Source organism: Sitophilus oryzae, unplaced genomic scaffold, assembly GCF_002938485.1.
Source record: "Sitophilus oryzae breed Bouriz unplaced genomic scaffold, Soryzae_2.0 scaffold_682_pilon_pilon, whole genome shotgun sequence".
Taxonomy (NCBI): Eukaryota; Metazoa; Arthropoda; class Insecta; order Coleoptera; family Curculionidae; genus Sitophilus; species Sitophilus oryzae.
In genome coordinates, this window is record NW_022147287.1 from 5419589 (window position 1) to 5431969 (window position 12381).

Sequence of the window (12381 nt, forward strand, 5' to 3'; positions counted from 1 at the left end):
TATTAAATAATTAATTCAATTAAAAAATAACAACAAAAAAATTAATATTAGCTCACAGTTTGGGGACGCGCGGATCCACAAAGGTTTTCTAACTCGTCATCGGTCTACTATTGTTCATTGTAACTAAATGTTTTTTTTTTCGAATCTCTAATAACCCAAAGAAACAATTTTAACGCATATCATTAGGATTTTTATATGGTAACAAACTTAAAAAATAATTAAATTACTATTAAACGAGCAGATGCTCAGAAAACACGCTTTGTTTTTCGACCATTGGCTGTTAGATCACAAACTGTCAATTCTCTCTTGTCCATGTGTATCCCACGAAACGGAAAATTTTCAAAGGTTATTTCTTAGATCTTACAATTATTTTGCCTTTTTCAATGACTAAAGAATCCGAGGGCAAATAACACCCGAGAGCAAATTGTGCCGATGTCACCAAACAGTGCCGTGTCACATATTTTTCTTCCGAGCTGTTTGAAGCAATATTTATATTTTTTGATAATTGTTATGACTACGCCTATGGTGTGTCATACTAATTAATTACGAAAAAAACGTATTAAAATATTAACAAAAGGTACAAAACTAGTATCGGCGTATAGCACATATCAAGTACATATAGATGTTAATTGAAATTGAAGAATATTATCGAATTCAATAAGAAAACGCTAAAAAGTTGGAGTGGACTGTTAATCACCATTGTAATAAAGTTTATACAAAGTTTACTACACACAAAATATTAAAAATCGCTAAAATTGTCGCTGGTGACCAAATGATGACTCATTATTTGCCATAGGCCACAAATTCTGCTGCAGCCCGTATATGGGCGTTACATATCCTTATATTCTTTAGTCATTGGTCTTTTTATATAAGCCAATTTCGAGCGAACAACCGTTGGTTATGGTTGACAGATAAACAATGATATAAACGTCAGTTCTCTACCGATTGGTTGACAGCTGACGTTTAAAGCATTGTTTTTCTGTCAACCATAATCAATTATTGTCAACCAACCGGTAGACAACTGACGTTTGTCTGACATTTGTCACCATATCATATCACAAAACGACATAACCGAAATATGTTTTTAAGTTATTAGTAAACAGAAAAATTTTATAAAAAATTAATTATTATAATATATTCTATATTTTCTATGATTCTTTGACTTACTATCAAAAGTCAAAAACAACTGTGCCGAGTGAAAACCCTTTCTTATCAAATCCACCACGCCTTCTACAAAATAATATAACTATGTTTAAGGGGAAAACAATAAGAAATTTAACAATATATTTTTCATATATATCTACAAGTTTCATAGTGATTTTTTTTTAATTAATATGATACATAAGTGTCTAACAAGGGATGGGCTTTATTTTCTTTTTTTTTATTATTTATTGATGTCAGCCCTATATATTCACACGTTAGCAAAAGGGTTAAATGTCTTTAGCTGTCTGCGGAACAAGAATCATAGTTAAGGGGTATTTTTTTTAATTTCATTTACTATTATAAAGGGATCTTTTCAAGTTGTAAGTGTTCAAATTAATTTAAAATAAATTTATTAGGGAGATATTATAGTACTAACCATTTGTTTATTAGATTTAACTTACAGAAAGATTAAAATAAACGTATTATAAATATAAAAATACCTGATAAAATACTATCCCTTACTCATTATAAGTACTTGAATAAAAATTCTTTAAATACCTTTGAATAATAGATATAAAAAATAAAGTACTTATAGAGCAACCATGCAACATCAAGTTAAAATATATACAAAATAGATAAAACATTTTATTTTGGCGAAAAAAAAAACGACGTCACGGTAACCTACGAAATTCAAATTGATGATAATTTTTGTCTTTTAAAATTAGATAACGTCCAGGGACCGGCCAAGTACAAATTATCATCGACGGTCTTTTCGAAGGCTACTTGACACCGTTTTATTATTTATGCGAACGAAATATTTAAACAAATGATCAGTATAAAAATAAGCACGTTTATACAGAGCGGTCAAATTTTTCCGAGGTAACACTGAGTACAACATCCAAAGAAACTATTGACGGCTCGTTATTCCTATCAATATTTAACAAAGTTAACGTCATCGTTCTAGTAAAAAAAGTATACATTATTTTTTCTAAACGTTTTTGGGGCCTCGAGAAATCCGCTCACCCTGTATGCGGTCCACAAACAGCACAGATCAGGTCGTATTTTTCTCACATAGAAGAAACTGAGCTTGCCATGCATGTTATAAGGTGTATGTAAAGTCCTCATTCTTCTATCTAAACACATTTTTGGCTATATAAGTATGATTTTTTTTCATATTAAGCATTTTTTTGTTCTCTAAAGTGAACTTAACAGTGCTTCTAAAGTGTTTTTCTCGTGTAGTGGCACCTCTTTTTAATAGAAATATCTCTCTCAAAATTTTCTCGCGTTTTCAAGCTGTATAAATTGTATCTGGTGTCGTGAAACAACGGAGTTTCAACAAAAATCTACAGAATTTTTTTTTCCTTGAAACTTTTCTATAATAAAATAAATTTAAACCATGCAGTCAGTTAAGATTAGATTTTCAACAACAACTGTTTCAAGAAAATATTAACACAAAATCCACTATAACATAGATACCCATTTACCAAAATTTCTAATAGATTTTTGATCAACCCTGTATATTCAACAGCACCTAATGTGAATGTATTTTAACAAAAAAAAAACACTATTCTGGATTAATTTAAACATACAGTATGTCCGCGGATTATCATTGCAAGAGGAAAAAACTTTTTCAGAACAATTCTTCATTCTTCATAAAAGTTTTTGCTTCTTCTATATTGTTCTATAATAATATAGTACGAGAGCTAGCAACGTCGGAAAAACAAGTATTTTAAGACGTATGGCTTTTTGATATATCTTTTACTATGCTCTCTAGAACAGCATGCGGCCCGTCTGGCTCCCGGTAAACGTAGCGTTCGCTACTGCGCATTGAAAGAAGATCCTATATTTTTTATTAATTTAGTCCTATAAATTCTAGTATTGAATATAAATCTAACAACTCCATAGCGCAGTGCGTAGAGTTTCCGACCACGAACCGATGATTCAGAGTTCGAATCCGGGTCGGGGCAAAGACTTTTTATTTTATTTTCGTTTACATTCTGATAGTAAAGTCTTAAATAATTCTGGTGATTAAAAAACAAACAATTTTTTTTTTTAATTTACTATCAGAATATAAACGAAAATAAAATAAAAAAGTCTTTGCCCTGACCCGGATTCGAACTCTGAATCATCGGTTCGTGGTCGGAAACTCTACGCACTGCGCTATGTTCGATTTATATTCAATACTAGAATTTATAGGACTAAATTAATAAAAAAATATAGTATCTTCTTCCGATGCGCAGTAGTGAACGCAACGGGTATCGGCAGCCAGACGGGCCGCATGCTGTTCCAGAGAGCATAGTAAAAGATATATCAAAGAGCCAGACGTCGTAAAATACTTCCTCGAAAACGTTGCTAGCTATAACGACTAATAAGAAAAATACAAAATATGAAAATATAGTTGAGTTTTTTCACAAAAATCAAACTGCGTTTCTATAGTTTCGTTCGCCAATTATACGAGGGAAAACAAAATGCTGATATTTTGGTGAAAGATTATTATAGATTATTACAGAACCAGCAAAAACTTTTATAAATGCATTTTTCTCAAAAATCTTAATAACAAAAAGTTTTTCCTTTTGTAAAGATGAGCGTGGGGATATACTGTAAATAAAAAAGTGAAAATCTGTCCTAAAATGAAAAAGCTTGCCCATGTCACATTTCTTTTTAAAAAATACATAACAACGATCAAATTTTTCAAATTTTGAAGAAAAACACCACTTTTAATAGCATAAATAATTTAGTTTAACACAAAGCTACAAAAAGTCACAATATCAAAACTTGAAACATAAAAAATACTAATATTTTTAGAAAGCCAGCTTTCTAAAAACCATTTCTACCGCGCTGCATGAAAAAAAGATCGATCGTTGCTAGATTGACACATGTCATACCCATCCACGTTTAATGTTAAGCCATCTACCGGTGATGTGTACACAAAAAAACTAATTACTAGCTTAAAGAAAAATCGATGATTTAGAACAAAAAAAAAAAGAAAAAAAACAAGTGGTGCACGTTACAAATCCATGATTTCATTTTGAAAAAAAAACAGTCCGTAGCTAGGTAAACATAATAACAAATATAATTAATATAATAGTAAATATGACTAAGTTTGAGGTTATACTACAAGTTATACAGCCTTTCTAAGGGTTTGTTTGCAACCCTGCATCGAAAAAAATAACTCTATTACTCTCAAAAAATACATACGTTTGTGCTTGTCGGAGAGGAGGTGCGGTCGAGAATAGGCCACGCCCAATAACTTTACCGCGCCCTTTATAGTCAACGACTGGGGGCGGGGCAAAGTTTTTCGGGTTCGAACAGTTAACGTTTGCGGGCGCGGTTTAATTTTGGCCACGCCTCCTCGCCCAGCCCACCAAAATAATAACACTCTTCACGCAGCTTATTTACAGTTTCTTTTATAACCACATATTTTTATGTTAATCTATAGCACAAAATACAAGTCTATTATGACACAGCACGTTCACTGCGAAATGTTTTTTCCTGTTTTCCTTCTTTTTTTTTATTTAATTTAATATGCTTGGGTCCTCTTTTCGTCCCTTCCTCGATAGGTGGCGCTATTTGGCGGCGAGTTTAGTCGTTTCAGTTGCTAATGATGAATGAACAAATCTTGGATGTATTGGGTTTACGGTTTGTTGTATTTTTAGTTCCATTTCCGAGATATTATACTGGGCTAACCGTCGCGTTGGGCGTTTTCTAATTAAAAAAGAAAATTCCGTTAATATTTTGAATAATTAAAAAGATAAAAAAAAACAAGCTAATGCACAAACTAATAATCACAAAATTTAATAAAAACTAACGTAGAAATACCTTTGAAAGTGGTGTAATGTGCTTATCAATCAAACTTACTTCTCTGACTGCAGTCAAGGGTAATAAAGGACCTTTAATGTAACGTTCTCGTTCAAAATAGTTTATCGGGGAAGCTACAAGCTCTTTGCTTTGAATGTTTAAATGCTTCGGCATATTTTCAACGCACAGATTTCAAGAAGTATCAGCAATTAAGTATATGACATAAATTAAGAGTGCTTAATGTGATCAATTGTTTTCGGTCATTTCCTGTTTGATCGGAAATGACTAGGAGTTTCGATTTTTTGATTCACTCGGTGTTTTTACTTCATTTGCTTTTTCAAAAATAAGCTAATAGATATTTGGAAATTGTCGTCTTTATATCGTATGATCGAAAAAAAAAACCGGCGTCCAGTTGGCTGGGAAATGACGATCGATGACATTTCCCAGCCAATATATAATATTCAAAATATATGGTCTTTTCGGTAGATCTAACGAAAAATCAGTAGAGGTGGCATCACTGCGCAATACGGCCACCGTACCTCTGGACGCGCCCATTTTCCTTTACGCCACTCCCACCTTTATTACGCCCCTCCCGCTTACCTTACACCCGGACGGCGCGTTGCGCGGTGGCCTCGCCATCGTATCACTTCTTGCCGCCGAGGGGATTGTTGTTCTGCGCTCCCGGGTTGGTGGAGGCGGGGTTGGCGGAGGGCTGGACGCCGCCGACCGCCCCGCCCCCCGTCGAGTTCGGCAGGTTCTTGTTGTGGTTCAGCTCGAGCTCGGCCAGGCGTTTCCACAACTCTTCCCGGTCCTTTTCCCGTTTCTTCTCTCTGGAAGAAAAGCGGAGTTTGAATTAATTTTATTGCTATAAAATATGAAACAATAAGATGTTACATTGTCGGTAAAAAAATATGCGTTAAATAGGATTTTCGTTATTATATGGGACAGAAATTAGACGTCATAGTTTTTTCTTCCTAAAATCCAGAAATAAAGTATACCTATGGTAATCGCAAAACAATTTCCGATGCACGTGATCTACTTTGAGTGACAAGCGATGGCGACAGCGCTGCCAGATTGTCATGGATTTATGAGATGAATCTTAATTTAAGAGTGACAAACAATATATTTATTATAACATTTTTTAAAGATTTTTACGTTTTATTTTTAATTTAATAACTAATATTTTAGTAATTAATTGATTTATTTGTTTTATAGCTTATTTTACTTATTACATATTGGCAAAAACTAGCCCATTATGAAGATTATTCTAATCGTTATTATGAGTTATTTAATTATTTATTGATGTACATCTTAAAACGCCATAACTGGTAATAAGTAAGAGGGTGCTATTAATGCACAAACTAATAAGCACAGAATTTAATAAAAACTAACGTAGAAATACCTTTGAAAGCGGTGTAATGTGCTTATCAATCAAACTTACTTCTCTGGCTGCAGTCAAGGGTAATAAAGGACCTTTAATGTAACGTTCTCGTTCAAAATAGTTTATCGGGGAAGCTACAAGCTCTTTGCTTTGAATGTTTAAATGCTTCGGCATATTTTCAACGCACAGATTTCAAGAAACGCAATACAAAAACTCGAAAATTTAGTTCTTAAAGTGTTTGTGCTTAAAAGTACAATTTTTAAAAAAAGACTATGAAAATAGGCAAAGAATCGAGAATTACTCACAAAGATTCAACAACAACACAATATTATAGAAAACAATGACTGACATTAGGATAATTGTCAAATAATAAACGACAACCTTACAAAAATTATACTTTATACTTAAAGAGTTTACAACCATTCACAACACATGCGCAAGAGCGGTTTTAATTATAATTGGCGAAAAAAGGTAAAAGTTACATTTTTTACTAATTGAACAGTACCGTATGATCGAAAAAAAAACGGCGTCAGCGATAGCTATGAAATAAAGCTATTTTACATGTAAAATTAAATGGGAAATGTCATCGATTGTCATTTCTAAGCCATCTGTACGCCGGTTTTTCGATCATACGGTATTTTTAAGGCATAAATAATTTAGAAGTCGTTTAAAACACTATGTTTTAAGCAATAAAAAACCTGAAAGTGCGAACATCTAGATTATCAAAAAGCCAAGGTATTTGAATTTTCTCGAACATCAATCATTTACATTGCCAAGTTACTAATTCATACAATTTTACTTCCTCTAAAGTTCTAAAAATACCTGGAATATCTCATACTGGATTCAAAGCCACAACATTTTGAAAGTTGACTTTTTCGCCACAGAATTAGATATGATAAAACACTTTATTTTTTTTTCTTAACTCACGCATTTTGAGTGAGTTAAAAGCTTCTTAACTCACGCATTTTCATTACCGCACTCCTTGTTTAGATGACTACCAAAGAGAAAAAAATATTTTGTAAAACTTGTGTAAATATTTTGCACTAAATTGGAAAAATATGTTATGAGTACCTTTTCATTTCCATAGGTGTGTACTCATGGTACAAAGAATACAAGGTATGATCGATAGCGGCTCCAATTTCGTTCAGTTCGCGCATACCACCTGTGACGTCACTAGGAAAATAATGAATAAATAAAAAATAAAGAAAGTTGACAGGAGATCTGCATTTTTGGGGTTATGGTTAAGAATTGTTTATTTTTAAGACTTTTTAGTTCGTTTAATTTAATAATTACTAAAACCAGCAGTTCCAAAAATATATTTAAAAATAATAATTATATATTAACATGGATTTGGACGATAATAGGTAAAAATACTAAATTTATTTCTATATTCGGTATAAAATTGTTTATTAGGTTTTTAGTTTGCGATGTTTATGGTAAATAATTTTCATTTTTATTGCCTCTGAATTCACGAGGACAGAGATGAGGATATCTATGGAAAAGTAACCACAAGAGGAATTGTTACATCATTTAAAAAATGTTGGGAAGTTTATTGTTTCCCATCGAAGAGTAGAAAATGCCAATGCAGATGAACGTATAGTAATTGTGATAGAAGTAATTCCAAGGGTGAAGTTTATTATAATTAGTGGAAGTAATACCAAGGGTGAAGTTTATTATAATTAGTGACCTGTGCTTCTTTTTATATGTAGATGTTTCTGGTTTTGAGAATAAATCGGTTGAACCACAACCAAAATTTAAAGGAAGTATTTGCATACCCAGAATATGCCCATCAAGGGTTATATAGCTCAAATTTCCTTTAATGGTAGGCAATTATTCAATGCAAATTAACTTTTTAAGCGACTGAAATATTAAATAGTTTACAATATGGTATATCACTAAAAATATATTACTTTTAGGTACAATTAGGGCCCGATACATTTCAAAAAGTAGAATATTATTTTATATTAAATGAGGTATTGTACTAACAATCAATTTATATTAATAACGGAGATTAAAAAATAACAGAATAAATAGTTCTTTTTTTTATACTACAAAAATAAACTATAGAATACAACAGTATTTAAAAAACTAAATAAAAAGTGATATTCCGGCCGAGATTCGAACTCCGGTCTCTCGCTTCCTAGCCCGACTCCTTATGCACTGCTCCACAGTAACTTGCTTAGCGATAATTCAATGACGGTATATAAACAAAAAAAACAGGTTTATAACAATATCCTGACGATTTGAACTGGCGCGCGGAGCGTGCTGACCAATAACGCCTGTTATCACCTGTGACGTAGCGACCAACCTGCGCAATATCATACCTTGTATTCTTTGTACCATGGTGTGTACTTTTTTCTAGTGCACCATTTTTTATACTTAGAGTATGTATATTCATACTTCTGTTTCGATCTTGCTGGAAGCAATCCAGAAATGGCTCTAAATGCCTCTTCTTCAATGTCAGAGGGAATACTTTCCGAATCGCTCATTTTTTAAACTAGCGACATCAATATTATTTACTGTCATATTGACATTGCCATGCATGGTGTTATTTGAACAAAGGTATTAAGGTAATTGATTTTTAGGATAGGTATATAGTTAAGTACAATAATTTTTAAAATGCATTGTGTGTTTTTATAGTTAGAGGTAGATAAAATATTGTACAATACACGCGAGTTAACTCCAATAGGATACTTGTGTGGTTACACAAACACGCGTATCTCAATTAGGGAATGCAATCCCGCAAATGCGGGATCCCTCTGAGATTTCGCGGGATTTACCGTGCGGGATCGACACATTACTACTGGGTAACCGAATCGATCTCAAGATCAAACCGCTTCGTTCCGGGCCGATGCGTCGACGCTCGGAACCCGGGGGATTCCCCTTACGGCTTGGCCATTAAAAATAAGTGAAACAAACAGGTTAGTTGTTAAATTTCTTTCTGGCGTATGTGCGTAAGTGAAGAAAAACATTTAACTAGTACTTGTGGACAATTTCGTCAAATAAACTGCCGCACATAATTATTTATCGGGACAAGCAAAATTTTAGGGTAAAATTAAAGTTGAATATCTCTTGAACTAAAAAAGATCTTGGGATGCGGTTTGGACCAGGTTTTAGATGAATCTATTGTGATTAAGATGCTGATGTGGTTTTCGAAAATATATTTAGCGAATTCTCGTATACAGGGTGTTTCATAAGAGTGTGAAAATTTGATCAAGAATCTTTTTACCGCAAATTTACAATTTTTAAAAAATCGAAATTTTTACCAAGTACCTTGATCGGTTTTTTAATTTTTTATTGTTTTAAGAAAAATACGATGATTTTTCTAAAAATATGCATTTTTAGTCATACGTATGGTCCTAAATGGTACAAAAGGCTTTGTACATTCTGCATATGCCAAAAAATTATTGATATAGTGTGTATCTAAAAGCAGATAACTAACACAAGTCAAAAAAAACTTCAACATCAGAATAATATTTTTATTTATAAAATAAGTAGATAAATTATAATAAAATTTAAGTTTATTTAATATAAAATATATTCTTTGAACACTTTGTATACATCGGTCCAAATTTCTGGACAGCTAGTTTAAGATACACGCTATATCAATATATTGTGGGCCTATGCAAAATGTACAATGCCTTTTGTACCATTTAGGACCAAATGTATGACTATTGTTTACAGTCCCGCAATTTTGCGGATCCGCGGGATTGATTGCTTTAATCCCGCGGGTTTGCGGGATTGAGATTTTGGTGCGGGATTGCATTCCCTAATCTCAATGATGCTGTTAACTCACTTGTATAAATATTCCCATATATCCCTCAATAATACCACACCTTGATCAGACAATATTTTAGACGTTGTTGATCAAAATAATAAATTGAAAAAACGTAATAAATCTCCGGATATGTAAAAAAATGCAACCTACAACCTTAAAGTTCTTAGAACAAGCTCTCTCATCAGTATACATCGCAAACAAACAATTCAAATGAAAGCGCCGTTGCCAAACGCAACGAATTCTCCCCGAAAATACCTACTTTTGCCGTTCGGCCTTGTAGCTGACCGTCAAATCGTCGAACAGTTTCGAGTTCATCTCCATGAACGTCTTGAGCACGTTGTACACCAGAGCCACGATGGTCTGGTTCCAGTGCTCCTTGGAGATGCGGTAGAGGGCGGGGAACATGATGGGCATGATGACGTGGTTGTTCTCCTCCATCAGCGACATGATGTACTCGTTGTTCCAGAAGTAGAGGGCGCGCTCGGCCACCTGGAAGTGCGGGCTGGAGACGCAGCGCGCGATCTGGCGGAACAGCGGCTCCTGGATGCGGGTGAACTGGGAGGGTTCGATCACGTCGAGCACCTCTTCGATTTCGCCCAGAAACATAACCTAGAAATTGGAGGAAAACACAAAGTTTTTAAAATACATATTAGGCCAGTCTAGAGGTGGGAATTCTAGTTCCTTGGGAGGAACTAGTTCCTTAGTTCTAGTTTCTCCAGAGGAATAGTTCCTTGAACTAGGTCTTTAGTTCACAATAGTTCCCGACTAACACTGACATCCCCTTGCTTGCTAATGCGTTTCGTTGTCAGTCAGAACTATTCACAGTATGATCTGTATAATTTTTATAATGTACGGAGATATAACGAGACGTGTAATTGTGTATGTTAAAAACATATAGGTAAGTTTTATAGCAGATAAAAAAAATTAAAAAAAAAACTCAAATCAGAATTTAAAAAGCTATATCACAAATCAATTGGAGCAAATATTACAAAAATTTTACGAAAAATTGCATTTTTCCTCACTTCAAGCTTTATGTTTTTGTCTAAAAATTCAGAATATCTACTTCGTTTTATAAGATATTTCTTAATTTTAGGGACTTATTATTTAAAAAACAAACTACAAATCAAAAACAGTATCCACGACAATTTTCTGTGGTAATTACCCCGCGCCGGCTGCGGCAATAGACAAGGCCGAATCCATCGTCGTCGCCTTGTATTATATCTCGGATCTGCCGACTGAATAGATTCCCGTGAACTAGTCTTTTAATAGTTCCTCTATGTCCGGATCCGATAACATACGGCTCGCACTCCCCACGCCTGCCTAGCATCAATCGCGCTGGCTGATCCATACGTAAACTAGTCTTTTATTTAGTTCCTCTAGTTCCTTTAGGTCCGGATCCGATAACATATGGCATAAGGCTGGCACTCCCCACTCCTGCCTACCATCAGCTACGCGCGCTAGCCGATCCGTCGCCGTCGCATATTATTCTATATCGGACACAGTCTCGATCCCGGAATAGGTTCTGAGGAACAAGTCCTTTGAGAAACCAGGAACTAGTTCCTTTCATTCCGGGGTCGGAATAGTCCATTGGAACTAGTTCGTTCACGAACTACACACCTCTAGGCCAGTCCAATAAGATCTATTATAGGGGTCACTTGGAAAAGTGTTGGAAAGCTAATTATGGTTTTGATTTGTTCAGTTGACATGAAAGGGCAGTATCCTAGCTTTGCACGGTGCTCGACCGCCGCGCCGCTCGACTCAGGAGGATCAAAATATGGTAAAATCCTTGGATTTTTTTTCAGATTTTTACCTATAGTTCCGAAACTTTGCGTTCTAGCCAGTATTTCACTATTACAAACATTAAAGACATGAAAACATTTGTCTTGTATTTGCCTAACAAAATTTTGTAGCCGGCAAATTTGTTTTAGGAGTAAGAAGCAATCAACAAAAGCATTATTATTTTTTAAGATGACCGCAGCATTTCTTATGTCAAAAAACTCCCAGACATTATTCTATTCCGGAAACTTTGGCAGCATATTCCAAAGATAAAAATAAGTAAAAACTTAGTATAAATGTATGTCCTAAAATGCCTAGTTTCGGAGATACAGGGTGTAGAAGTTACATTTGTATTTCGATTTTTTTGCCGGTAATAATATAGTTTCCGGAATACAGTTCGGACCACCCTGTATAATGCGTCAGTACTATTCTTGAAAAATTATACCTCGTCGTATATTTTTTGCCGCATCATTGGTTGACTCAAAATCTGTATATGGGTGAAAGG

The 12381-nt window shown here is 34.2% G+C and overlaps 1 protein-coding gene across 1 annotated transcript in view; it reads right to left on the bottom strand.

Moving 5' to 3' along the window:
- Window positions 1-4534: 4534 nt before the first annotated feature.
- LOC115887969 (serine/threonine-protein phosphatase 2A 56 kDa regulatory subunit epsilon isoform) overlaps window positions 4535-12381 on the bottom strand; it is a 50263-nt gene continuing 42416 nt past the window's right edge. Inside the window, exons 6-8 of the mRNA XM_030907542.1 lie at window positions 10360-10709; window positions 5542-5771; window positions 4535-4848 (exon numbers count right to left, since the gene is read on the bottom strand). Coding sequence (XP_030763402.1) covers window positions 5585-5771; window positions 10360-10709 — 537 coding nt within the window. The 3' untranslated portion in view covers window positions 4535-4848; window positions 5542-5584. The remainder of the gene's footprint in view (window positions 4849-5541; window positions 5772-10359; window positions 10710-12381) is intronic.